Raw genomic sequence first — 27,167 nt, 5'->3', positions numbered from 1 at the left:
AAATGGCATCTTCATCCATGACACAGCTGTTTGTATTTAGATTATCTGCTTCATTTTGTGACAGTAATAGGTTTTAGTTCACCAGCTAAGAAAGAGGGCATCTGGATTCTCTCTTCTCCAATGCCTGTTGGAGTAATGATGATTGATTAAAATTTCTGCTCTGATAGATTTCAGTTGAACCACTCCTGCTTAATTACACAGAAAATATTTGCAGGACTGGTGCCTTACTACCCGCTGCAGGACCACATTTGTCCCTTGTTTATACCAAAAACAACCCAACTACTGATTAAACTTGCACAACCCTCCTGAAAACCATGGGGTTGTTCGGGTGCAGTAATTTAAAGCATCTAATCACTGTGGGATTGCGTAGGTGGACCTGAAGGCAGAGTTTAGCCTGTAGAGTCTTTATTAGTTTTACCAGATAAGCCATAAAGAACACAGCTTAACTTTCAAGTTCCTGGCTGAATTTCTAGGGCTGACAGTTAAAGCAAGCAACCAAATCCCAATCTGCATCCCCATAAACATGGAAGAGATGTATGAAGTAACAGAAACAATAAGTCTGGATCCTAATGCTGCCAGGTTTGAAAAATCACCATTCAGAATGAAGGCATGCTTTTAAACAAATGGGTATGGATGGCTATGTTTAAAGACTGTTTTTATACATCCAATATTGTTGAGCTCCATGGACTTAAAGATATATATATATCTTTACCAAATTTACCAAAAATTAGACTATAATAATTGTGTTTGCTTTATTACTGGGCATGTTTGTGAGTATGTGTGAGAATAATTTGCAAATGTATTCAATTTAGAAAGTAGGTTACGATCCAGTTCTACTCCCATTAATGCAAATGGCAAAGCTCCCCTTGAAATAGAAGGGATCAGGAATGAACTCTGAAGATGCATCCATACTCTACCATTTGTGTGAATCAGTTGCCTTTGCAAAGTCCGAGGGTCAGCCTGCATTGAGAAGCTCACAGGATCAAGGCCAGGATCAAAAATGATTTCTCAGACAAACTTTGTAAGACTCTTTATTATTTAAATGAGACTTTTAAAAGAATCTAGCAAGAGCATGATGAAAAAATAAAATGGTTATGACAAGTAGTTTAGAATGCAGTATGTTGTTTTATAGACCTTTGTTTCATTAATTTTATAAATAATGAAAAAAATTCTTATTTAGCAATGGAGAAATTCCAGAGAAATGTCTTCAGTCAATTTTTTAGTCAGATGCTAAACAATCTGACAATGTTTGAAAAGCTCTTGAGTATATATTAAGTACTTTGTTACTGTGTATAACTCTGACATCAAATATACTCATTTTAGAGTAGCAATATGAAATATTACCGTTCTGTCTGAGGTGATACTTATCAGTATAAACCTTTATTCTCAGATTTTTGTAATGCTAGTAAAATATAGTTTGGGGTGAGATTTATACTGCATATTATCATAAAAAAGATGTTTGGTTGATTTATTTCCTTTACAGGGTGTTTGGCAAAATACTATTTGGGGTTCTTAGGTATTCTATAGGGTAGTGTCCCTCAACTTTTCCATACTAGCGTACTCTATTCACGAGTCTGATAAGCCTTATCTTAAGACTTAAGTCTTAACTCTAACCTCCAAGTTTCACCTCAGTTAAAAACTACTTGTGTACAAAATGAGATATAAGAATACAAAAATGTCACAACATTCTATTACTAAAAATGGCTTACTTTCTCATTTTACCATATAATTGTAAAATAATACAATTGGAATGTAACTGTTGTACTTACTTTTGAATGTATTGTGTACGGAGAGCAGTGTAAACAAATCAGTCTGTATGAAATGTCAGTTTGTACTGACTTCGCTAGTACTTTTTATTTAGCCTGTTGAAAAACTGGGCAACTATCTAGATGAGTTGATGAACCACACCCCACAAGTACTCTGCATACCTGAACCACTAGTTGAGTCTCTCTGATATGAGGGAAGCAGTATTTCTGATGTTTTCAAATCTGTTTTTTGTTTGTTTTTGTTTGTTTATTGGGGTTTGTATATTTCAAATACAGGAGAGCTTAAAAACCTTAAACTTAGAATGCACTTAGTCTTGAGAAAGGGCAAGTACTTTTAGCTTGTTGGAGAAACTTGCTACAGAAATAATGAAGCTGCATATTTAAAACTTTATATGGATTACACTTGGTTTTTTTTTTATTAGTTTAATACCTCAATCTATATCAGATTCCAGATAAAGTTCTGTTCTGACTGCCAAAAGTTCTTGGGGACCCCACAGAACTTGAGGGAATTGGAAAATTGGATAATCCATTGAAACCAGTAGAGCAGGCTTTAAAGTCACAAACCTGAAATTGGCAACTGGATAGTTAGAAGGTTTCAGGGACTCCATAATCTCTGGCTAATAGGGTTGTCAATAAATCTATGAAGGATCCCTACAACTTCACCTGAGTGCACCTGGGCCATAGAAAGAATAACTGGCCAAGTTCAGAACTAGTGTAAATGGTAATGACTTCACAAATCAGGGTGATTGTGCATTAGGTCTGAATTTGGCTCATGAGTTACATTTGAATGCAGGAATTAAATAAAACACCGAGAACCAGATTGCGACTCATTCAGGTAGTTGTGATGTACAGAAATGGTGAAGGAGAAGATGGATGGCAGTGAAGAACTCTAGTCAGTGTAAGCACATGTACAATTCCTGAAATCTATGCTCGCATCAAGGAACAGATGCTATTAAAATTCTTATGTGTAAAGATGTTGGTTCAGTGGATATTTGAAAGAGTGAAGTAAACACAATTTGGCCCCTGGTAATTCCTAGTTCAGTTAAAATCGGCATGTTTTTCTAACTGCTTCTACCGTTTTTCTTCACTTGTCATTCAGAATGTGTTGCCTGAAAATCAAATACTGTATTGATCTTATGTAGTTTCTGGTATTGACAAAGTGATGACTGGTGCTTAAGGTCAGTTTGAGATGAGCAGCAACAAACCAATCAAAAGGAATCTGTTTAATACAGAATCCAGGGCACCATAGGAATGCTTTTAAATTGACTTGTCTGACAGGAAGATGATTGACTTAAAGGCCAGGAATGGTGATAATGTATTGTCACAGTAATACAGAGGATGTTGATTATAGCTGGACTAGAAATGAGAACTTGAATGAAGTGAAAAAGGAATTTAATTTAAACACGTGAGGTGAAGTAGTTGACAGCTATTTTGGCAGTGACTGACCAAGCTTAAGTGTCATTCACTATAATTATGCTTTCCTACTAGTAGTAGTGTGACTGTTGTTCCTCAATTTATTTTCCTTACTATAGGAAACTTCCTATCCTTGACATTTCTAATCTTTTCAATTCCATATAGGTTTTCACACCACGCGTCAGGTCGCTGTGGTATCTGAACACTTTTAACTCAGTGATAAGTCATGGAAAATGGATGAGATTCTAGAGGAGTTGAAGAGGGCAAGTATAGTGCCCTGGTATAAAAAGAAGAATAAAGGCATCCCTAGGGATTTACACATCTATACCAAGAAAGATAATGGAGCAAATAATTAAACAATTGATTTGCGGACATGTAGAGGACAATAAGGTGATAAGTAACAGTCATCATAGATTTATCAAGAATAAATCATGTGAAACCAACCTAATCACTTTCTTTGACAGAGTACCAAGCCCTGGTGAAGGGTGGAAGCAGTAGATATACAACGTTTTGACTTCAGTCAGGGATTTGATATTCTCTTGCATGACTTTCTCCTAAATAAATTAGGGAAATACAACCTAGATGGAGCTAATGTGAGGTGGATGTGTAACCTGTTCCAGAGAGTAGGTATCAGTGTTTCACAGTCAAGTTGAAAGGCCATATCAAGTAAGGTCCTGGTTCCAGAACTTATTCTGTTCAGAACTTCATCTCTGATTTATTAGAGAGTACAATTATATATATTGCATGTGATACCAAACCAAGAAAGGTTGCAAGTGGTTTGGAGGATATAATTAAAATTCAAAATGATCTGGTGAAATTGGAGAAATGGGTTGATGTAAAGAGGATGAAATTCAATAAGGACTAATGCAGACTCATTTTGCAGGTGTGAAACTAATTGTTTGTGCAGAGCAATCAGTTGCATATCTGCAAAATGAGAAATGACAGCGTAGGAAGGAGTACTGAAGAAATCAAGAAGGGGGTCATAGTGGATCATAAGCTACGTATGATGCTATTGGGTGGGGGGAAGCAAGCATCATTCTGGAATATGTTAGCAGAAGTGTTGTAAGCAAAACAAGATGTAATTCTTCTGTTCTACTCTGTACTGATTAGGCCTGTGTAATATTGGAGGTTTTTTTGGACACTGCTGAGAGAGCCAAATGAGGACAAATTGTTAAAAACAGGGCTACTTACAGCCTAAGACTGGGGATCCTCTATTGTAAATCACACCAAATCAGTTACAAAGAGTGCTTCTGCTGCCATGCTGACCAGCGAAAGTCATACTAGCAATTCCCTTGCACATTCTGGCTTTCCTTCTGCCACAACTAGCATCCTTCCCTACACAGACGAGAGATTATGAAAACCAATCTCATCAAATCTGAGCATGTTCTTCCAGTTGCAAAGGGTCAGCCACATTTGCAGGTCAATGTATAGCTCAGATCTTGCCCAAAAAACATGCTGTGTTGGTCATTTAGAATCTATAATGTAAAGGTTTATTAATAAAAAGAAAGAATAGGGTGAGAGTAAAATTGCTAAAGCAATCAAATTACATAAATCCATCACAAACTTCTTGATGTGCACTTGCAGCAGAGGTGGAGTAGGCTGCTATTCTATAAGTCTCTGGTGTACACCCTTTCTTAGGATGGGTCGTCAATGCTTCTGGGCTCAGTTCATAGAAGAGATGCTCCTGAATCAATGAGCTGGATTGAAGACAAAGATGGAGGAACCTTGGGGTCCTCTTTATACCTTTAACCATGTGGAGGAAATTCCACTGTTTCCCCCGTGTGGCAGCATGTCAGAGATGAAGTCTGTCACACGGGCAGGCAACCTTTCTATGTCCTTTTTAGGTAATCAGCCATTGCCTCTCTGTTGTGGTATTGTGGTCTCCCAGGAACTAAAATTTCAGTACAAGCACAGATCCAACAGTTATAACTCTATATATAAAAGTGATACAAATGTGAGCAGTAAAATAGATTCAGTGACTCACCAACTTTCGATCATTAGACACCTCTCATGATCCACTTGGCTTAATGTTTGATGCAAACCTATCATGGTGGCTGCAACAATTGTTTGTATGTTTATCTTAAAATCCAGTAACGTTACAGCTTGAAGGGGACTATTGTGTCCAGTTCCGGTTGTTATATTTCAGAAAATATGTGGACAAGTTGAAGAAAGTCCAGAGAGAGGTAACAAAAATAATTTAGGTTTGGAACACGTGACCAATGAAGGAAGATTGAAAAAAACCCTGCATTTATTTAGTTTGGAGAAGAGAAGACTAAGAGGGGCATCATAACATCTTTTAAGTTCCTAAAGTTGTTGCAAGGAGTAGGGAAAAAATGTTCTCTTTAATCTCTGAGTATAGGAGAAGAAGCAATGGGCTTAAATTTCTTCAAGGAAGGTTTAGGTTTGGCTTTAGGAAAAGGCTCCTAACTATTAAGCACTAGAATCAATTGCCTAGCAAAGTTATGGAATCTCTGTTGCGTAAGATTTTTAAGAGCTGATCAGCAATGCTCTATATAATACTTGTTCCTGCCTTGAGTACCAAGTACTTGACTAGAGGACCTCTTGAAGTCCTTTTTAGTCCTATGATTATAAGATTTTATGATTTCTCTGGTATCTCTAATTGCATCAGCTGATTTAATGACCTGTCACTTGTAACACTATTTTACTCTTATTTTTTTTCCTCTCCCAAATGCAGTGGATCCAAACATCCACTTTCCTGAGACTATTCTCAGGAAGGAGGCTTGGGTTGGAAAAATTCCAGGAGTTTCCCCTCAGATTCTGCCATCAGGAGGTCAAGGTTTCCTTCCCACAAATGTAGCCATGTTTGGCTCCCAAGCCCCATGGATCCCCCAAGATTTGTGTGAAGTAAGTTTGTGAGAAGACATAGTGCCATTCACAAAGTAACTTCTGTTCCCTCACTTATGCTCCCTGGTTTCAATGGAGTTGTGACTAGTTGTGTCAAGTTTGCATTTGATCCAGTGATTTAATTTACTCTAATTCTTTCTATGTTCATTACGTTCTCCAAAATGCGAACTTGCTTGTAGGTCTGTTTGCACAATTACTAGTTTTTTCTCCACAAGTGTTCACACACTTGATCTGCAGTGGAAGTTTATTTCTGCTAGTAAATGTCACCCGTGACACGTCACATTTTAAAATTTCAGTTTGTCAATTATTTCAGTAACTTGAGTCTGAGACAATACAGAATCTGAGCTTATAAAATTGGCTAAAGGATTTGTAACTATATGAATTTTTGAAAAAGTAATTGGTGTAAGGGTCAAAAATATTTCAGAATCCTTTGTGTGCGCTTAAAGAATGTTTGTGAACAGGCTGATGGCCTTATTATGTCTGAAATACCTTTATCAGCATTCACTTTAGATAAAACAAGGTAAAAGGTCTGTTACTTTATCAACTGAACCAATATTATACCTCGTTTACCCAGATGAATAGATGTAAATCCTGCATCTAGTAAATACTGTTTTAGTGTACATTGTGAAGGATTTGTTTTCTAGATGTGCTTTTTTCTTTATTGGAACATTTTTTTTCCACAGTCCATTAAGTTTCTAATGAGCAGTGTGGTTTTGAACACATTAATCATCACCAACAGCCATGAGCTCGCTGCCTGTTGGTGTTTGATGCCTCTGTAACTATTTCCTTTCATCTTTCTTGTCCAGTGTGGAGTGGCTTAGTTTCTGTAGACTAACTCCATACCAGTCTACTATATCATATACCTTCTATTCATTCTCTGTAGGGTCTGCCTCTCATCTTTAAACCGTCCATTATGCTGAATACCAGGGTCTTGATTTTTCGTTCGTCATTCATTCTGCAAATATGCCCGAATAGCTGTTAGCTTCTATTGTATAACCTTCTGCAATAGGTTCTCTTTCGGCTGTATCTTCCTATGGGCCTTACCCAGCTCAAAGTGCAGCTCGCACTTGGAACTGTCCATGGTGCTGCTGGTCTCCCAGTCACTGTGTAGACCTGCCTGGGTTGAGCTCCTGTGAGGAACTGTCAGGCCCTCGCCCAGCAGCTTCTTTTATACTGGTCTGTTCAGTCCTGATTGGCTGCCACACAGACAGCCACTCTGTCCTGCCTGGGGGAAGTCTTTTCTGCTCCTCTTTCTGGGATGGGGTGTGGTGAGGCATCGGGGCTTAGTCCATCTGATCACAGATAAATATACGTAATGCATTTTTTTCACACTGTCAAGATGGCAACTCCAGTGTGGACATGATCTGTTGTTCATGACAAGTGTGAACACCCTCTGGTGATTTTAGGTTTTTCAACTTCGGGGCATCAGCATAAGTTTGTTGATAACATCTGGCAGTGTAAATAATACCACCTAGATTTCAACATCTGTTTTCTTTGGCTGTACCTTCTAACTACAAACAGCATTAGGAAAGTGAGATACATAATCTGCATTGATCTTGTCTTTGTTTTTTGTTAGGCTAAGAGTCTCAATTTCATACCAATGGTGAGAGAAGTGGTCTTTCCCGAGAAAATGGCTTCCTTCATAACAATATGTGTTTCTTTTATAACACTTTTGTAAAGGAGACTGTTATTGCTAGCCTGAATGTCTGATGAAATGTTTAGCTATAATAGAACATAAAAGTGTTTTCCTCTTTTATATATGGATGTAATGTAACATATGATAGCATGTTCTCTGATGTGTCCTCAGGGTTGGTGGCAACAAATTTGACCTTGATCCTTTCAACAGCATTGTGATATATAGGGAATCTTAGGTTCCATTCCAGACTCTGTGGCTTACACACTTCTTGCCATTCACATTAAACTTGACCCTCTGTTTCAGTGGTGTTTTCCTTCAGAATAGAATTTGATGATAGACATTTCATTGTTTTTATCTGTTTACTAAGAATGCAGAAAGAAAGCAGAAGGAATTAAATAATAAGGTAGAATGCACAAAGGAATGCAGAAGGAATCAAGTAATAGCAAACATCTTCTTTTGCTTACATATATCGGCCATTATCTTTGAAAATTTGTGGCAATTGAAGGTGGGGAGGTGTGGATGATTGGAAGAAGGCAAATGTAGTACCCATCTTTAAAAAGGGAAGAAGATGAATCTGGGGTATTACAGATCTGTCAACCTCACCTCAGTCCTTGGAAAAATCATGGAACGGGTCCTCCAGGAATCCATTTTGAAGCACTTGGAGGAGAGGACATTGATCAGGAACAGTTAAAATGGATTAACCAAGGGCAAGTCATGACCAATCCAGGTGCCTTCTAGGATGAGCTAAGTGGCTCTATGAATATGGGGAAACCAGTGGACTTGATATACCTGGACTTTAGCAAAGCTTTTTATGTGGTCTTCCACAATGTTCTTGCCAGCAAGTTGAAGGAGGATGGCTTGGCTGAATGGGCTATAGGGTGGATAGAAAGCTGGCTGGATTGTCAGGCTCAGTGGATAGTGATCAATGACTCATTGCATCAGGTGGGATTCTCCGGGGTTCAATCCTTGGGACAGTTTTGTTCAAAATCTTCATTGATTGTCTGGGTGATAGGCCTGATTACGCCCTCAGCAGGTTCTGGGATGACCTTAAATTAGGGGAAGTAGTAGATGTGCTGGAGGTTAGGGAGAGAGTCCAAAGTGAATTAGACAAATTGGAGGAGTTTACCAAATGGCATCTGATAAGGTTCAAAAAATGTAAGTATAGAATCCTGGAGGGAGGAATTCCAGGTACCACTATAGGCTGGTGACCAGTTGAGTAAGCAGTAGTTCAAGGTCCTTTTCTGGCTCGGTTACGGTAGGTGAGAAACTGGATATGAGTGAACAGTGTGCCCTTGTTCCAAAAAAACTAACATATTGGACAGCATTAGTAAAAGAATTGCCACCAGATCAAGGGGAAGTGATTTATTCATGTGTGTTTGGCTCAGGTGAGGCCACATCTGGTGCATTGCATCCAGTCCTCTTTCCCCCCACCCCACACTATACAAAGGATGAGGACAAATTGGAGAGATTCCAGCAGAGGGCAACAAAAGTGATTAGGGGACTGAGGCACATGACTTATGAGGAGAGGCTGAAAGAACTGGACTTACTTAGTTTGCAGAAGAGAAGAATGATGTGAGGGGGTTGATAGCAGCTTTCAACTACCTTTGAAGTGGGTTCCAAAAGAGGATGGAGCTAAGCTATTCTTAGTGGTGGTTGATGACCAAACAAGGAGCAGTAGTCTCAAGTTGCATTGGGGGAAGTCTAGATTGGCTATTAGGAAAATCTACTTCATTAGGAGGGTGGTGAAGTACTGGAACAGGTTGCTTAGGGAGATGATGGAATCTTCATTTTTAGAAGTTTTTATGGCTAAGCTTAACAAAGCCCTGGCCGGAATGATTTAAGTGTGTTTTTTTTCCCTGATTTGAGCAGAGGGTTGTCTAGATGACAATTTTAAACTTTGCTTTTTTCTGAACACTGTGAATGGCAGAATTGCATGGGTATTTTTAAATGCCAGAAGAATGTCTCCCTCTGTCTTTTTAAAAGTATCTACTGAAATAAGTGGAAATCTGGCACTGTCACATTTAGATGCCTTTTTATTTTTCCTTCTTTGAGTACAATGAAGCGGGGAAAGTTTGGAAGTAAGACTAAACTTTTATTTACAGGGTCAGTTGTATGGCTCACTGTTGTGGGACTGGGAGCTAACATTTACTTCACTTGTAAGCTGCCACTTAAATATTTGGTTAGACAGGGCTATCCAGCTAATAAGAAAATCATTTTGTTGTTTTGCGATTATAAGACAGAGAACTTGAATGCTGTTCACATATCAAACATAGCTGCATTATAAATGCAGTCAATATACAATATTAACCCCCCAAGAAATCAGTCTCCAAGAGTGTACTATGTACTCTGAGTTCTTCATTGAAACATTTGGTATATGCATGAAGCACTGCATATTTTTCTTTGATCACATATCATGCAATTCCTTTTATTTACAGTGATATTTTGCTGTAAAAAAGTAATTTATGTGGGATTTTCAGTTAATCAATTAAATGTCTTGGAAGGTCATGGTCATTTCAGAAAGCAAAGCAGATTTAATGTGCCACTGAAATCAACAGTGTTACAGAACACACCTCTTCACTCTTCTCTATCTGTTCTTGAGTTAACTTAATGTTACCTTCTTTTTTAGGGGTGGCCCCTATATCTAATATTCATAACGTTTTCCTTTATAAATGATCATTTTAACATTTTATTTGAGGAGCTCTAGCATCTCAATATTTGCAGCAGGCCTTTCATATCTACAGGAGGAAAACACTTCGGGCTACAGAACTGCATTTTTTTTGTCCAGTTAAGTTCTGATCAGATTTAGCTGACTTATGAACAATTAAAACTCACCATTTTCCTTCTTTCATTCTCATTCCTTTGGGATACTTGGGCAGTCTAGCAAAATAACCAGACAGAAGCATTCTAAAAAGCTGGGTCCATGCCTGCAGCAATGCATACTGATTTGAGAATGCCTGTGAGTAGCATCCCAACCCTGTGTCCCTCCCTGAGCCCTCTCCCCACCTGATCCTGGGTTTCCGTACTTCTCCTCCCTCTCCAGTCCCTCTCCTTACCAACATCCCTGGGAGTTGCCTGGGAGTGGAGTATCTGGGAGTGTTCTCCAGGCCATTGCAAGAAGGGAAGGTGCCTTTCAGAGCTAAACTCTGGCTGCCACCACTTACAGGGAGCCACATCCTGCTGCCCAGCCTGGTGTGGGGGCAGGAGCATCAGTCGTTCCCTGACTCCCCAGGAAGAGAGGGGTGTTGGTGAATGTAGTGAGCAGGGAACACAGCCCCTTAATATTTTTTTGTTTAATCCACAGGGCCCCTGCCTTATTCAGTGAACAGGGTGGATACACAAGGGGTGAAATTCACATAGCATAGACAACCATGTATCTGGGTCTTCCTAACAATGAGCACTTGTCTTTGCAATTAAAATAGCAATTTTGTGGTTGATTTTTGTGTGCAATATGTTCATCAGCACTATAAAGTTACCTTAAATTGATTTTATGCAAAACCATGTTTATATCTCACTTGTGGTGGTTTTGTCACGTGTTCTCACTCTTAGATCTCAGCAGCTCACTAAGACACGGAGTGAGTCACTAGTTTATTAAATGCAGTAATCTCCACCCCCCTGCTGATTCAGAATTAAGTTTGTAATTCCCTGTGTTTCTGAATTATCAAGACTTTTGGCTTGGCACAATCAAAACTATAGCATTATGGCTGAGAATAAATGAGGATTCATGTTGTCAGTGGGGTAGCCATATTAGTCTGTAGCTTCACAAAACAAAGAAAGCAGTCCCGTAGCACCTTAAAGACTAATAATTTTGTTTATTAGGTAATAAACTTTCTTTGGAGAGACCCGCTTCTTCAGATTCTGGAGTTTCTGGATTCATTGGCACATGCAGTAAATACATTAAAGTTATTGAGCTTTGGAATAACTGTGACTTGTTGAGCTTTGCACTTATATCACATAGAAAAGCTCTACAAACCTTCTGCCATCATTGAATAGGTTTCACATACATAAATATATTTGCTAGCCTGAGACAAAACATATCTGAATAGTGTTTTCAACAAAATATACTATGTAGTGACTCAGGCCCCACTTGAGCTCTGATCCTGGTAACGCATACAAACATAAACAATGTTATAGGTGTAAATGGTCCCATTGCACTCACAAGTGGGGATTTTTTTTTATTTAGCTGAGGCAAAGCAACCAATGATTATAAGATTTATAAAGATTGTAAGAAGGAAAAACAACAAAAATCATATCTTGCTGGCTATCAATGTTCATATTAATTCTTGGCAAGAACAGAAATGCTTCACTTGTAAATTATCCTGTGGAAGAGACAGAAATAAATGTAAACAAATTAAGCAAACATCTATGTGGATGTTCAACCTAAGCACTATTAATTTCAGTGCCCTTGGATTCATTCTTCATAACACTGACAGCCTGTTGGTGGTAAAAATATCTTAAAGCCAAACTTCGGCTGTTCTTACTCCATATGAAATGTGCTTAAATAAATATTTTTTAACAATAAGAATGAGGGGCCTCTGCTCTGAGATTTCTCTGGGTGTTACGCTTATCAGAAGCACCTGGAATCTTCTTTAGGGAAAAGGCAATAGGCCACACTGATTGAAAATATAACATGAATGCTTATGCTGCTCTTCAGACACGTGTCCTGCAGTGTGCTACAGCTCAAGTCAATCTTATAGCCAGTTAGGCTGAACACAAGTGAGGATCTGGGCTTTGCTGATAGGGATTCAATGCTTGCAGGCTCTGCAGAACTGAACACAAAGAACCCTAGCAACATATTCTTGTTTTTACAGTTATAAATTCCCATTTGAGTCTATAGATATTGCAATGTTGTGCTGTGATCATTAATCCGTGAGTGGCGTTTTATCCCATCATCACCACCAGGGGTTTTCCACCATTGTCTTTTATCAGTCTTTCAATCTTTGTTACAAGGCGTATGTTCACATCTGGTTTCACCTTTTTCTGTTACCTTGCCTATGTGTTAGGGTTGTCAGTCTGCTCACATGTTTAGAATTGGGCACAGTGGAGCATTTTTTTCTGATTGTCTCCAAGTCTCCTTGACCATCTGGACATATGTGATACCTTGTAGGCTTATTCTTAACTATGCGCCGTCCTTCACTCACACCAAAACAATTTGCAGAGAACTTCAAACAGGAGTATATTTTAGAAAGGATTATATAGTTACTAAGGAAATTATGATAGCACCTTACACAGTTCAGTTTGCCAGTTATGAAGGGTGGCTGGAAAGGTAAAACAAAGTATGTAGAACTTGTAAGCAAAGCATAATATAAGATCTTATATCTTCATTATACTTATTGTATTATTATAACATTTAATATCGTCATTATACTTACTGTACAAAGACAAATACTACATTTTGACTGTAAGGAAATAGGAGTGCATTTTACATATCACAGTAAAGATTTTAATACTATGTTAATGGTCCTTTTGTACTCAAGACCAAATTGCAGAAGGGCAGGAGAGAAACCATTTAAAAGGATGCTAGCAACTTAAAATTATAATATGTAAACCAATAGTTCTTCAACTATGTTACTACTAACAGCTTTTTACTTTAAAACAATATGTGAAATTCAATTCAGACTTCTACAGCATGGAGTGCATTGGTGCCTTGCTGCACTTCCAGAATCCAATTAACCTTAATCTTAAATCAGCTCTGTAGTTACTACAGGAGAGAGAAATATAAAAAGCACAATGTCTTTAAAAATCTTATTTGGGATGTAAAACATTAACATGCGTTAATCAAATGACACCGCTGTACAGTAGAGTTAAGGTGGTTTGCATATCTTCACTGTACGCTTTCATTTTTAAAAAAATTTTGCAATTGAATTTTCTGGGTTTACAATGATTTGGGAAAATGATAGCACCACTGTCATATTTTTCCCCTAATCTAATGTTCTCCCAAACTTTTATCTCTATATTTTATATAGTTATTGTTTGCAAACTTTAATACAATAGACCAGTCTTCCCAACTAATTTGGCCATGGAACACTTTTCAGCTTAGAATATATTGACTGAAGACCTGCATGCTGGTCAGCCGGGGGTGGTTTTCATATTGAAAAATTGCTGCATGTGATGCTCAGAAGTTGATTTGAAAGAGTTTTTTTTGGGATGTCTTATTTTACAAAGAACAAAAATTGAAAAGAGAATCATCTGAATGAACAAGTAATGTCCTTTTGATACAAATATGGTTAGCAACCCTATACTTGAGTATCAAAATTAAAAATGAAGTGCAAACCTAAAACAAAGCATCAGTATAACAGATGAAAGGAGGATGGTTGTGTCGTTGTTTTGTACAATAATAGGAATGACAGTATTGCTCAAAAAAAGACAGTTCTTCCTTAAAGCTTAATCATTTTTATGAAAAAGGAATGGAAAACACATTGACTACATCTATACTACCAAAACTGAAGTGCTGAAATACATATTCAGCACCTCCTTAGCATGCGGGCAGCTGCGGCACTTTGAAATTGACGTGGCTCGCCGCCGTGTGTGTCATGCAGACGGGTCCTTTTCGAAAGGTCCCCGGGAATTCCGAGTTCCTTTTGAAAAGGAGCCCCATCTGGACAAGCCACGCGGCGGTGAGCTGCAGCAATTTCGAGGTGCCGTGGCCACCCACATGCTAATGAGGTGCTGAATATGTATTTCAGCACTTCATTAGTAGTCTTCGAAATGGCCATTTGCATGGCCATTTCGAAGTTTTGGGCTAGTGTAGATGTGGCCATTAGGTATGGAAAATATTTTTAAATTTTGTGTTCCTATAAATCTGTTATTTTTACAGAAAACTACTGGAAAATAAAAAAAAAATATGACATTTGACAGTTTCTTTTTTTAAATGGGAAGAGCATTTTTGCATCTTGTGCTCACAAATCTGCTTAATATTTAGAACAATGTAGGAAAGTTGGATCCTCATATATCGTGCAGCATCACATGATTTCTCTGAAAATGACTCATGCCAAAATCACCTGAATCCACTCTTATTGTTTTGGCATGAGTTGCATAACAACTATATGACTATAAATGTGTTATAAATATGAATATACCTACAATCTAAATACTATTCAAATACCTTAGTATTTCTATGCATACAATTTCATATTTAATATTTTAGAAGGAAATATATCACTAGGATCATAATTTTTTAGAGAATACCTATTCACATTCAATGGAACGCCAGAGTTTTGCAGAACACAGTTTGGGAAATGCTGTCATTGACTGTTTTATGCTGTAGTCACGTTAATGAAGGTATGACAGAGAAAAACCAAAATTATTAATCAGTGAATAACAGCGTGATGGATGAACGTAAGAATGGCCATTACTGGGTCAGACTAAAGTTCCACCTAGCCCAGCATCCCGTCTGTCAATACTGGCCAGTGCGAGGTGCCCCAGAGGGGGTGGACCGAAGACCATGATCAAGCGACTTGTCTCCTGCCATCCATCTCCGGCTCTGACAACCAGAGGCTAGGGACACCATTCCTACCCTACCCCCATAATAGCCTTTTTGGACCTAACCTCCATGAATTTATCTAGCTCTTCTTTGAACTCTTTTAGGGCTTGTCTATACTACCACCTTCCTTTGAAGGAAGGATGGTAATTACGGTGTTGGCAGTTTACTAATGAAGTGCTGCCGTGCATAGGCAGCACTTCATTAAGCAAATTTCCGCCCCCCCCCCGTGGCAGCTTTGAAGTTGCCCCAGCACTTCAAAGTACCGGTGGGTGAGCCGTGGCTAGACGTGTGCTGGTACTTCTAAGTCCACTTACTCCTCAGTGAGGGCATTTTGAAGTTGCCCCGGCACTTTGAAATACTGGCAGGTGAGCCACGGCTAGATGCGTGCTGGTACTTTTGAAGTTTAAAAAACTTTGAAGCTGCTGTGGGGAGGGGGGGAATTTGCTTAATGAAGTGCTGCCTGTGCACGGCAGCACTTCATTAGTAAACTCCCAACACCCTAATTATCATCCTTCCTTCGAAGGAAGGTGGTAGTATAGACAAGTCCTTATAGTCCTAGCCTTTACAGTCTCCTCTGGCAAAGAGTGCCACAGGTTGACTGTGCGCTGTGTGAAAAATAATTTTCTTTTATTAGTTTTAAACCTGCTACCCATTAATTTCATTTAGTGTCCTCTAGTTCTTATGTTATGGGAACAAGTAAATAACTTCTCTTTATTCACCCTCTCTGCACTGCTCATGATTTTACATACCTTTATCATATCCCCACTCAGTCTCGTCTTTTCTAAACTGAAAAGTCCCAGTCTCTTTAATCTCTTCTCATAGGGGACCTGTTCCAAACCCCTAATCATTCTAGTTGCCATTTCTGAACCTTTTCTAATGCCGAAATATCTTTTTTGAGGTGAGGAGACCACATCTGTACACAGTACTCAAGATGTGGGCGTACTATAGTTTTATATAAGGGCAGTAAAATTTTCTTTGTCTTATTTTCAATTCGTTTTTAAATAATTTTAAGCATCCTATTTGCTTTTTTGGCTGCTGCTGCACAGTGTGGATGTTTTCGGAGAACTATCCATGATAACCCCAAGATCTCTTTCCTGATTAGTTGTAGCTAAATTAGCCCCTATCTTATTGAATGTATACTTGGGGTTATTTTTTCCAAAGTGCATTACTTTACTTATCCACATTAAATTTTGTTTGCCCTTTTGTTGCCCAGTCACTCACTTTGAGATCTTTTTGAAGTTCTTTACAGTCTGTTTTGGTTTTGACTATTTTGAACTGTTTATTATTGTCCACAAACTTTACTGCCTCACTACTTCCCCCTTTCTCTAAATCATTTAAATAATAATATAATTGGAGATATACATCTCCTAAAACTGGAAGGGACCTCAGGAGGTCATCTCGTCCACCCCCTGCCCTCTTGGTAGGGCCAGGCACCATTCCTAGCATCTATTTGCCCCAATTCCATAAATGACCTCCTCAAGGATTGAGCTCACAACCCTGGGTTTAGCAGGCTAATGCTCAAACCACTGAGCTATTATGAATAAGTTGAAGAGGGTTGGTCCTAGGGCTGACCCTTGGGAAACACCACTCATTACCCTTCTCCATTCAGAAAATTTACCATTTATGGGAGGGCCTGTTCCCTTTTCTAGACATCCTAGCCATTCAGTTTACTAAATTACCTGTAAAGGGTTAAAACAAGAGATATTGGGTCCCTTAAAATCTCCAGGAAGTGTTGTCAGGGAGCCAGGTGAGGCCGTGGGAAGAGAAAGTCAGGTTCAAAATGGAAGCAGTAATCTGCCTGGCAGTATGTGCGGCCAGAGCAATGATGAGATGATCCAGGAACCAGCTATGGAATTTTTCAGTAATATCCATACCTAGACATGACTGAATCTTGGGCCAACTGATATGTGAGTGAAAGGAGGGTATTTAGTCAGACACAATCAGATTCTACCCCAGCCCTGCGTTGCTCCAAGCCAGGCTGCCCGCCTGGTTGCTGTTGGCCCTCCTGCTGTGAGGCTCTGGGGCTCTTTGGTCCGGTACCATCTGTGTTCCTGCTGGGACCATGGATGTTGCCAGACCAGTGTGCACCAGTTTTCGGAGGTGCAATCTGTAATCAGTCCTTAGCTGCACAGATCAATTCAGAACATTTTTGTGCTGACTCTGAAGTAGTCACAGTTGAACACCTAATTGGATTTCTGGGTTGTTCTGGTGTCAATAGTTCTGAAGCCAAAGCAATATGATTAACAAAAATAAAAAAATCATAGGCGCAGTTCTGCAGCTGGTGTTAATTGGTGTGGCTTCCTGGAATTCAGTGGAACTATACCAGTTTACATAAAATTAAGTTTTGGCCCTATGATATTTTTAAATTTCCTTCAGAGTATAGGAAGGCATCAATGTTTTGATAAATGCAAAAGAGCTACAGTTGGGTCTTGCCATTCGCAAGTGCCACATTTGCGAATTCAGTTATTCACAAGTGGCCTCGCTTCCCTGGAGCTCCAGGGCCAGGAGTGCTGGGAGCTGCTGTGGGTTCTTTGGGGCCAGGAGTGCTGGCAGCTGCCGCCGCTTCCCCGGGGCCCCACAGCAGGAGAGCCGGCAGCTGCTGCTTCCCTGGTGCTCCGGGGCCAGAGCATCTGTAGCCACTGCTTCCCCGGGGCCCCACGGTAGGAGCGCTGGCAGCTGATCTTCCTGGGGCACTGAGCCACCCTCCCCTACACATTTGTGAAAATCAACATTCACGAGGGTTCTGAACCCAGAATCCTCATGAAAGTTGAGACTCTCTGTATTATGGAACTACATGTTCTTGAGCTGTTACAGTATGGCAGTAAATAATCTGTTCTTCCCATTGTAGGAGCCCACACAAGGTTTATATTTCTATCTTGAGGAAACAAATCCACTGCAAATCCAAAACCTTTTAGTGTGCGTGGAGGGAGGTGAGTGGGAGGGAAGGATCTCACTATGTTATTTTTATATTCCTTTTTTTGTGTTAACTAGAAACGTACTTGCATATAAACAGAAATTATCTTTCTCTCTAAAATATTTGGGTACTTGCAATCTTGCTATATTAATTAAAATGAGAGACATATATTCATAATTTCATCCCTTGGCCAATGTCTTATAATGTAAGAAAAGCAGAAGATAAGAAATGAGAAGTGAAAAATGTTTTCATTCTTCATACATCACTGTGCTCCCTTTTTGTCAAGGAATTACATTAAACAATAACCCATATCTGTTTCCCCCATATAAGTTGTTTCCTAAGTAGCGTAGATCTCTTCTGCAGTTTGATCCTGTTAAAACCAGTACTCTCTAGTCCAGCAATATCCCTGGTCCAGTAGGACCATGGATGCTCTTGGACCAGAGAGTCCCAGTGGAGGGCTGATGGCTGGGAGCCCAACCAGGCCAGTGGCAAGGGAGCTGGCAACTGAGCTCCTGGCTGGGCCAGCAGCCAGGAACTGGCTGCCTTGCTAGGTCTGGTGGCCAGCAGCCAGCTGCTCCGGCATGGCAGCAGGCCACTGAGGCTGGAAGCCCAAAGTGATGGCGGATGGGGGTGGCTGGCGGGGCTGGGAGCCTGGATCCTGCTGTGGTGTTGGGGATGTTGGGGCTGGGAGCCTGGTGCCTGGTGTGATGGTGGGATTTACGTGGCTAGAAGCCCCACTGGGCCAGCAGAGCCGCTGGGAACCTTGCTGTGGCCTAGATGTTAGCTGGGCTGGCAGAAGGAGGGAGACTCTCCAAATTTCAGTTCCCGCATGGTCAATAGAGCTGGCAGAAAAATTCCATCCCTTACCCCAAGCCTCTATCCTGCCTCTTCCCCCAAGCGTGCCTGGTCCCTGCATGCCCCGCCTCCCACCTGGAGCATCCTGAACGCAGAAATAGCTGTTCGTGGCCAGCAGCAGGTGCTGGGAGAAGGGATGGAGTTGGTCAGTGGAGCTGCTGGAAGCCAAGAAGTGCTGGGGTGGAGGAGGAGCTTGGCTATCAGTGGATGGTGAGCACCCACTAATTTTCCCCCATGATTGCTTCAGCCCTGGAGTGCCCATAGAGTCAGTGCCTATGCCTGTAGCCATGCAGACAACAAAAAGATACAGGAAATAGTTTTGATGAATAGATGCCTGACACAATGCACAGTCAACCTGTGAAACACCTCTAGGGTGGCATGGGTCTCTGGAAGTGTAATCCATCCATAACACTGTGGTGCACAGGATGCTCACCGTACTGTTCTACGCAGCCATGCCTGCAGGGCAACTCTGCAAGCTAGTACTGAGAGTCTGTGCTCCCCACCCCCACTTGTTTTGCGTTGTATGCCTCCCTAGTGTCAGGGTGGAAGCATGCCTGTGACTTCAGTGACTGCAGTTCTCACTTGGCCTAACGTGGGAAGTGTTGGGGGAGGAAAGGGGTTATCTCTAGGGCAGAGTCAATTTAGCCAATAAAATTTTGTGACAAATAAGGACAAAAAAGGCTAAATTTGAATTTGACCTCCTAAAAGTTTGATCTTTAAGACTGAGGCTGCCTGTGCTTTGAAGTTTGACATACCATCTCTCTGTCGGTCTCTTTTAGCTGTAATGTTGGCTTCTTCCACCAGAAGATTTTAAGTATTGCGATTCAGAAGAAGAAAAGTGAAGGATGCCATCTGAGAGGTGCCTCAGGTATGGTCCCTCAAAGCAGTGCAGGATTTCATTGTAATTTAGCATGCTATTTACTGAAGCATTGGTCAGCATATAATGCATTAACAAAAGCATTCGCTGAACATCTGCATCTCCAAATTATAACCTGGAAGACATTGCTTTAAGTGTTACTGTTGCCATTTTCATTAACAGCATGAAGCATGGATGAGACAGTAGTAATTTACTTGACCCCCACAATCCTTTCCAGTTCCTTCTTAATCATTATAATTTATGTCCTACTCTGCATTAGGAAGTTGCACCTGGGCATGTGCAGTGGACACACACTGATGCTGGTGAATACCCAAAGTGTAGAAAAAGAAAAATCTGAAGTCAAGTAGGTTTTGCACTGGTGCAGCCATAATGGTGTCTGGTGATCATTTGCTGGGGTCGTGGCACTTTCCCAATGGCTCTCTATAACAAGGCTGTAAAGCATGGGTGTCCAACCTTTTGGCTTGCCTGGGCTGCATTAAGTGAAGATAGTCTTGGGCCGCGTACAAAATATATAATATAGTTAATGTACATAAATCACATAATAATGTTAAAAGTTTACGATCATGTGGGGCCGCATTACTAGCTGTCCAGGGCTGCCTGCGGGCCGCAGGTTGGACACGCCTGCTGTAAAGCATTTTTACTCATGTACTTCCTCTTCTTGCCTTTCTCTTTTCTATTTTTTCCGTATCCTTTTGACACCGCAGTGTGTTTCCCTGTTGTTTATACTTCTTACTGAATACTTGTCTTAAGGCAACATTTATTATTTAATTCATTTTGGAGGTGTTTGGAGTGAAGATAACAGAGATGTAACTGTGTTAGTAACAAAAAAAAACAGTAGCACTTTAAAGACTAACAAAGGGCTTGTCTACACTTGCCACCAACTTTGAAGGAGCATATTAATCAGGGAGATGGGAGATCACTAATAAAGTGCTGTGGTGAATATGCAGCACTTCATTAGGCTAAATCTCCCCTGCAGCAACTTCAAAATGTCAAGCTTCAAAGTGTCTTTGCGCCTCAAAATTTTGAGGAGGGCAGGGGTGTGGACTTGAGCTAGGGCTGTGCAGCCCTGCGGGGAGTTGAGCCGGAGCTGCACACATGTGTATGTGAGCCAGAGCGCTCTGTGTGTGTGTGTGTGTGTGTGTGTGTGTGTGTGTGTGTGTGTGTGTGAGAGAGAGAGAGAGAGAGAGAGAGAGAGAGAGCACGCACGTGCTCTGGAGCTGCATGTGCTGGGGCGTGTGTGAGCCAGAGCTGCGCATGGGGTGTTTATGACTGAGTCAGAGCCGCGCATAGGGAGATTTGAACCAGGGCTGCGCGGGGCCAGGGGGTTTGAGCCAGGGCCAGGGAAGTGGGACTTTGAGTTGTGCTTAACTGGCGTTAATGCGAGTTAAGCACAACTTGAAATCACACATTTTGGGGGATTACCGTGTTGGTCCTTATGTACCCCATAAGAGTCATCTGAGCCCTTGACACAAACTGCCAAACAGCCATCTGACAGCTATTCTGAGCTGGGTTTAAACAAGCAGCTGAAAGATAGAAGGTTCTATGTTCTATTGCTAATTCTTCAGCCATCGAGCTCCTACTTCTTTTCTCTAAAATATGCTCTTATTTTAAAGTGAAACAGAAATAAAATTGATAGCAAATTACTAATTACTGGTTGAAACCACACTGATAAGATTACCAAGGAATAATGGAATAGCATGTTCTGTTGCTTTGACACCTTAAACTGTAGGTACGATCTGAAAGGTACCAGTTAAAAAAGAAAAGAAAAAAGGGAATTTTCTGGTGTCACAGATCTACTGTTTGTTTGACTTTAGAGTCATAGCTACTTTTTAGTGACAGTTTTAACTAGTGGGAACTACTTTTTGCATTCATTAGTTCAGCTAAACCAGCACAGCTAAGGAAGAAAGAGATGGAATCTCTTCTGGCCTGCACAGAAACAGCAGGATTATTAACATTAGTATTTATTGTTAGTAGAAACTGTTATTGATGATAAAGTGTGAGCCTGACCATTTGTACTGTTGGTTACATGCATGTTCAGTATTTATGATATTCATTTCTACTATTAATTTAGGCAAATTTTGATTTTTTTTAATTACTCTGTGGAAAGATGATGAAGCCCCAAACCGTTGTACTGCTTTTACTTAGTACTAGTATAAATGAGGACGCTAAAACCAACAATATAGTAAAGAAGAAAAGAATCAAGGCCTTTGGAGTGTTGTAAATCTAACATTTTCATGTCCCATATACTAGTAAATTATGTGAAACTTCCGATGGTAAACCATACATGTTTCTCTCTCTCTCAATGCATTATAGAAAACCTGGCAATGTAGATCAGCATTCATTACTGAGCCTTGCAAATGGGGCTTATATTTGTTGACAGACTCTCTCTTGTCCTTCATTTGCAGTATTCAAGAAATGCTGACAGGTCAGAGGCTTTGCCAGTCTAGTTCACATAATGATGCTGTCCTGGCAGCTTTGAACCAACAAAGAAGTGATGGTATACTCTGTGATGTTACCCTCATTGCAGAAGAACAGAAATTCCATGCTCATAAGGCAGTCCTTGCAGCATGCAGTGATTATTTCCGAGTAAGTTTAATTTTGCCTTTTCATCATCGTATAAAATTGCTGAGACACGTGTAACTTAAAGGAAAAAAATGTTTGCAGGTTCTGTGCTGAGCAAGTTTGCAATCTGAATCAGAGTCTCTGAAAAAGATGAGATGGATATTTTTGAAATGCACATAATGTACTTTCATTGCATATCATGCAAATATTCGTATATACAACTATTTATGTTTTAATAGCAACTTTTTTCTAGTTGAGTATAATTTTTTTATCTTTAATATGGAATTTGGGCTTTTTAGGAATGTTCTTTTAACAGGGGTTTGTGTCTGTGTAATTTCCTAGCTCTTAAAAAAGCCAACTGAAAAAATGGGCATTCCATTATGTAGCATCATATTGAATCATAAGACCTACCGTGCTGGGACAGTATGACCCATGTACGCTGTCTCCATCAGTGGCCTCTACAGGACAGTGTAGAGAACAGTGCAGTGATCGTGATCAATTCCTGTCTTCCACTCCAGATTCCAACAGTCACTTCACTGTTCAGATCTACTGCAAAGACCTATGTCTTGCACAAAAGACATAAATCAGAGGTCAGGAACCTTTCCTAGGCAGAGGGCCAAAATTTGACTTTTTGACTTCTATGTACAGTCCAAGTGCTGGTGATACTTTTAATAGTCACTAATAGTCCTGCTTACCACAGCTTTATTAATACATACATTAAGATGGAGCTTTACCATTTTCATCTTTAAATCTCCATCTGGCTGGAATTTTTAAATATCTAAAAATGTCTGGGATTTTAACAGAGGCTGAACATCTCTTATCCCGGATTCTCTGGTGTGGCAACATCTGTGGTCCAGCAAGACCATGGATGTTGCTGTGCTAGGGAGCCCCAGCCACAGAGGTTGCTAGGGGTTCAGAGCTCAGCAGGTCTGGCAGGTAGATTCACTGTCTGAGAGTGGAGCCACCGTTGGCCTTTGGCAGAAAGCCCTGGTAGCCAGGGGCTCAGACATGCTGCTGGCTCCAGGACAAGGAGTCCAGCCGGTCCTAGCTGGGGAGCCCCAGCAGCCAGCGGCATGAAGCTGCTGCCAGTTCCACTAGGAGCTGCTGAAAGGAGGTGCATGGGAGGAGGAGGGACAGGGCTGAGCCGAAGAAAATCGACTTATGTGCCACTCTTAGCACACATGGTACGACCCGCTGACCTGTGGAACAGACAGTAGCAACAGTGGTTTGTCATTGTTTACTTGGACCAACGTTAATGGGTGATGGTTCTCTCATATATTCACTGACAGCAGTGGAAGGCTGAGTCCTGAAAATCTTGAGGTTCCCCTTCAGCCTCTGGAGTAGAGTTTGCACTCCAGAGCCTCTTTTGCCCTGCGCCCTCCAGCCTGTCCCCATCTCTTTGACTGCTGACTCCTGGTCCCAGACTCATGCTTCTCATCTAGCCAGCCCCAGTCTCCTTGCCCAGCAAGTGCTAGTTTCCTCCTTTCAAACTCCCTGTCCTGGACTTGTTGCCATTTCCAGTGCTCTCCTCACAGCTCCTCACCCTTCTCATGCTCCATTTGCAATGTCCACATCCTTTTCCTCTCTGGCTCATTTACCCGGTCTCTTTGCCCAGCTAAATTGTTCTCTGATTGCTTGTCCTATCTCCCTTTGCCTGCCACGCAGATTACCAGCCTTCTCACCTTCTGTCAGACTCCATTTCTAGTCTCCCACAACAACCACAGAGTCCATGAGCCCAGTCTCCTCCACTGTGCCTGCTGCAAGTCCATCTCTTGTCCACTCTGCATTCAAACCAAACAACCTCCCTTTCCATGCTCCCTTTGCATAGCTGGACGCTCATTCAGAGCACAGGTGAGGGGTGGGAGCTTGTCCCAAAGAACAGGTCACCCCCCCTCCCCAGTATGTTCTGCAGTTGCAGAAAAAATCCTGCTCAGCCTAAGGCCTGGTAAGGCTGGAATCTTCTGGGAATTAACTGTGAAATTATTGTAAACCACTACTAAGCATGTGTGAACTGTGATTTTTTTCCCCACACCCACCACAAAGGCTTATTACTTGATCACATTTGGTCAGTTTTCACAGGGATGACAAAGGCCACCACTCTGCCAAATGCATAGCCCATCCTCCGCAGCTTTGGGGTGCTACAGCTTTTCACAGAAAATGCCACCAGCATTTTTTAACGTGTCACAATAACATGTTTACCTCACCCCTTGTTTTCTGAAACAACTGAGTGAAGGTCAAAGCAATTGAAAAACTGGTCTTTTAAGGGAAACTGTTGTGCAGCCTTAGTTATAGGTATTACTATTAGCCCCATAACTGTGTGTGTGTGTGAGAGAGAAAGAATGTGTGTGTGTGTGTGAGTGAGTTTCTAAACTATCTCTAGGTTTATTTTAAAAATCTCGTTAACTAGTGAGTCACCTTGACAGGAGTCTGAGACTAAATGAGTAATTGCTTTAAAAGTCTGTTTTCAGTAACAAAATACGGTAATTTAAAATTTTAGTTACAGTAGTTGTAGCATTAAATGCCTTGACAGTGACCTTTTCATTCCATTAATGTAATTATATGTTTTAAACACCCACGTATTGCAAGCTATTCTTCATCCTTAATTGTCTAAACAGGATCTTCATGCTTCCCTGGAATCTGCTAACTTTGTTGATGTTGCAGGTTAGCTTGCTGTAAGGAAAGTTGTCATCTTGAAAGCAGTTACTGTTGCAGTGATGACTATGTGATCAATTTAACTTCAAGTTTTGAATACATTTTTCCAATTTTCTCTCTCTCATCACTGTGTGAGGGCCTCCCCACACCTAACAGAGGAGAGCACTTCTGCCAGATACTTACACCATACAAGCACAGATAGAGATACATATGCCATTCTTACGTAGGGGTTGCTTGATCCTGCTAGGTCACCTTTCTTGGCTTAATGCAGCTAGAACACCTGTTTCTCCTTCCTGGTGCAGAAGGGCTATACAGTTGCCAGCTTCAAAAATGAAGAAAAATGAACACCCTCAGATGCCTCATCCCCACTTAATCCATCCCTCCTCCCTCTATCTCCATCTTTGTCTTTCCCATCACCCCTGCTCAACGTCACACTGTTGACTTATGGTCCACTATGGCCTCTAGATTCCTTTCTGTCCCAAAACAGATCCCCACGGAAACCCATGTGTTATTACCTTCCAGCATGAATGTGAGTGAGTGGTAACTACTCTGCGGGAATGTTATGCACCCACCTTATAGAAGCCCCATGTCTGTTTAATTGCTGTAGTTTTACTAATGAGAAGGGTATGCAAGACTCTATGAAATGCTTTACTGAAGTATGGGCATACCACAGCTCTTGGTTCTTGGTTATGCACAAGGATGGTTAACCTGTCACAGAAAGCTATCAGGCAGGTTTGACATGCTTTGTTCTTGACAAGTCCATGTTGACTGTTAACATCACCTTATTATTTTTTGATGTTTACAAACTTATTCCTTAATTATTTCCTTTCCTCATACAGAAGTTAAGCTGAGTGGTTTGTAGTTTTGTGGGTTGTCCTTATTTCCCTTTTTGTAGATGGGCACTATATTTACCCTTTCCCGTCTGAGAGGGCATAGGGTAAGATGCATGCATCATCTGCTGCTGCTAAGTATTCACCAGACGTTAGTTTAAAGGGATCCAGGAAGAAAAGATGAGTAACACTTCCTCCTGTTTCCATGCAGCCCCCATTACCCTACAGCCTGGTGAAGTCCAGCAGATGGAGAAGTGGGCTCCTGTTGACCCCCCCAGTTCCACTTAGCTGTCTGGGGACCAGAGGTGCAAATAGTTCTTTGGGGTGAGGGGGGAAGGGAGCATGCTAGATATGACTTTGGCCCCCCTCTCCTCTCACTGTTCATCACTTGAGCATTGCTGCTTAGCTAACATTAATTATTTTACCCCGTCTTCTCAGTGTATTAAAGAGCAATTAAATATGTTTACATAGGTTTAATTGTGCCTGGTATTTCAACCACCGAAATGACAATCCAGAGTACCCTGGCTTACAGCATACTTGAATGAGATCCCAGGTACAGTAGTAGGATGTGGTGTGAAGTGCAATTTGGTATCAATGAAGCTAAAGATATTATTCATCTTTACCAATTACAGTCTCTTTCTGTTCCCTTACATCTCGCTTCAGACAAGGGAGATCTTCATCTCTTATACTACCGCTGTGATTCAGTTTTCGAATGACACACACACACATGCACACATACAGAGCTAATGCTGAAAATGAAACCGGTAAATTAGATCAGGTATTCCTAATTTCAGTGGAGATTGACAAAGCTAGCATTCACTTTACATGGTAGACAATACTTACCCCTCACCATTCATTCCACACTGCTAGCTGCATTCTTGAAATGCATGATAGTTTAACAGTCATTTATTTTGTTCTCCAAGGTGCTTTGACATCTGGATTTGTAATTTCAGCAGGGGCTTTCATCATACTTTGTGATTGGATGTGTTTCATTTATGTGAAACCAGACATACAACTCAGCTGAAACTTACATGCTTGGTTTTGTATTCTGAACACTAATGCCTAATAGAGGCCTGATGCGGTGAAATTAACCCTCAAGCTCCCAGTGACTTCAGGGGTGAGGATCCCTTATTGAATCAACAGCTCCACTATAATCCTATTAAGTATATATGTTTTTATGGCTTCAGTATAGTGACCGTGGTGCAAAGGATACATGGAAAACTATTTGGAAATAAGGAGACTGTGACTCTAGCAGAGGACTGGAGTCAGGATACTACCTCCTTCTCTCAGCAGTCACTGATGTGCGCTGGGACCCTA

At 40.8% G+C, this 27,167-nt stretch overlaps 1 protein-coding gene across 6 annotated transcripts in view; it reads left to right on the top strand.

Moving 5' to 3' along the window:
* Positions 1–27,167, top strand: part of KLHL32 (kelch like family member 32) — a 202,206-nt gene that overhangs the window by 765 nt on the left and 174,274 nt on the right. For 4 of the 6 annotated variants that reach the window (XR_012645080.1, XR_012645083.1, XM_074990857.1 and 1 more), the window contains exons 2-4: positions 813–1,021; positions 19,709–19,797; positions 22,212–22,392. Coding sequence is in view for 2 of the 6 variants with exons in the window: in XM_074990857.1 (XP_074846958.1) it covers positions 19,775–19,797; positions 22,212–22,392 (204 nt within the window). In the remaining 4 variants the exon portion in view is untranslated. The remainder of the gene's footprint in view (positions 1–812; positions 1,022–19,708; positions 19,798–22,211; positions 22,393–27,167) is intronic. The other 2 variants (XR_012645081.1, XR_012645082.1) reach the window with 2 other exon arrangements.

This window comes from Carettochelys insculpta, chromosome 3 (genome assembly GCF_033958435.1).
Source record: "Carettochelys insculpta isolate YL-2023 chromosome 3, ASM3395843v1, whole genome shotgun sequence".
Classification (NCBI taxonomy): Eukaryota; Metazoa; Chordata; order Testudines; family Carettochelyidae; genus Carettochelys; species Carettochelys insculpta.
The sequence above is the reverse complement of the archived record's forward strand: the minus strand, read 5'-3'. Positions and strand labels throughout refer to the sequence as shown.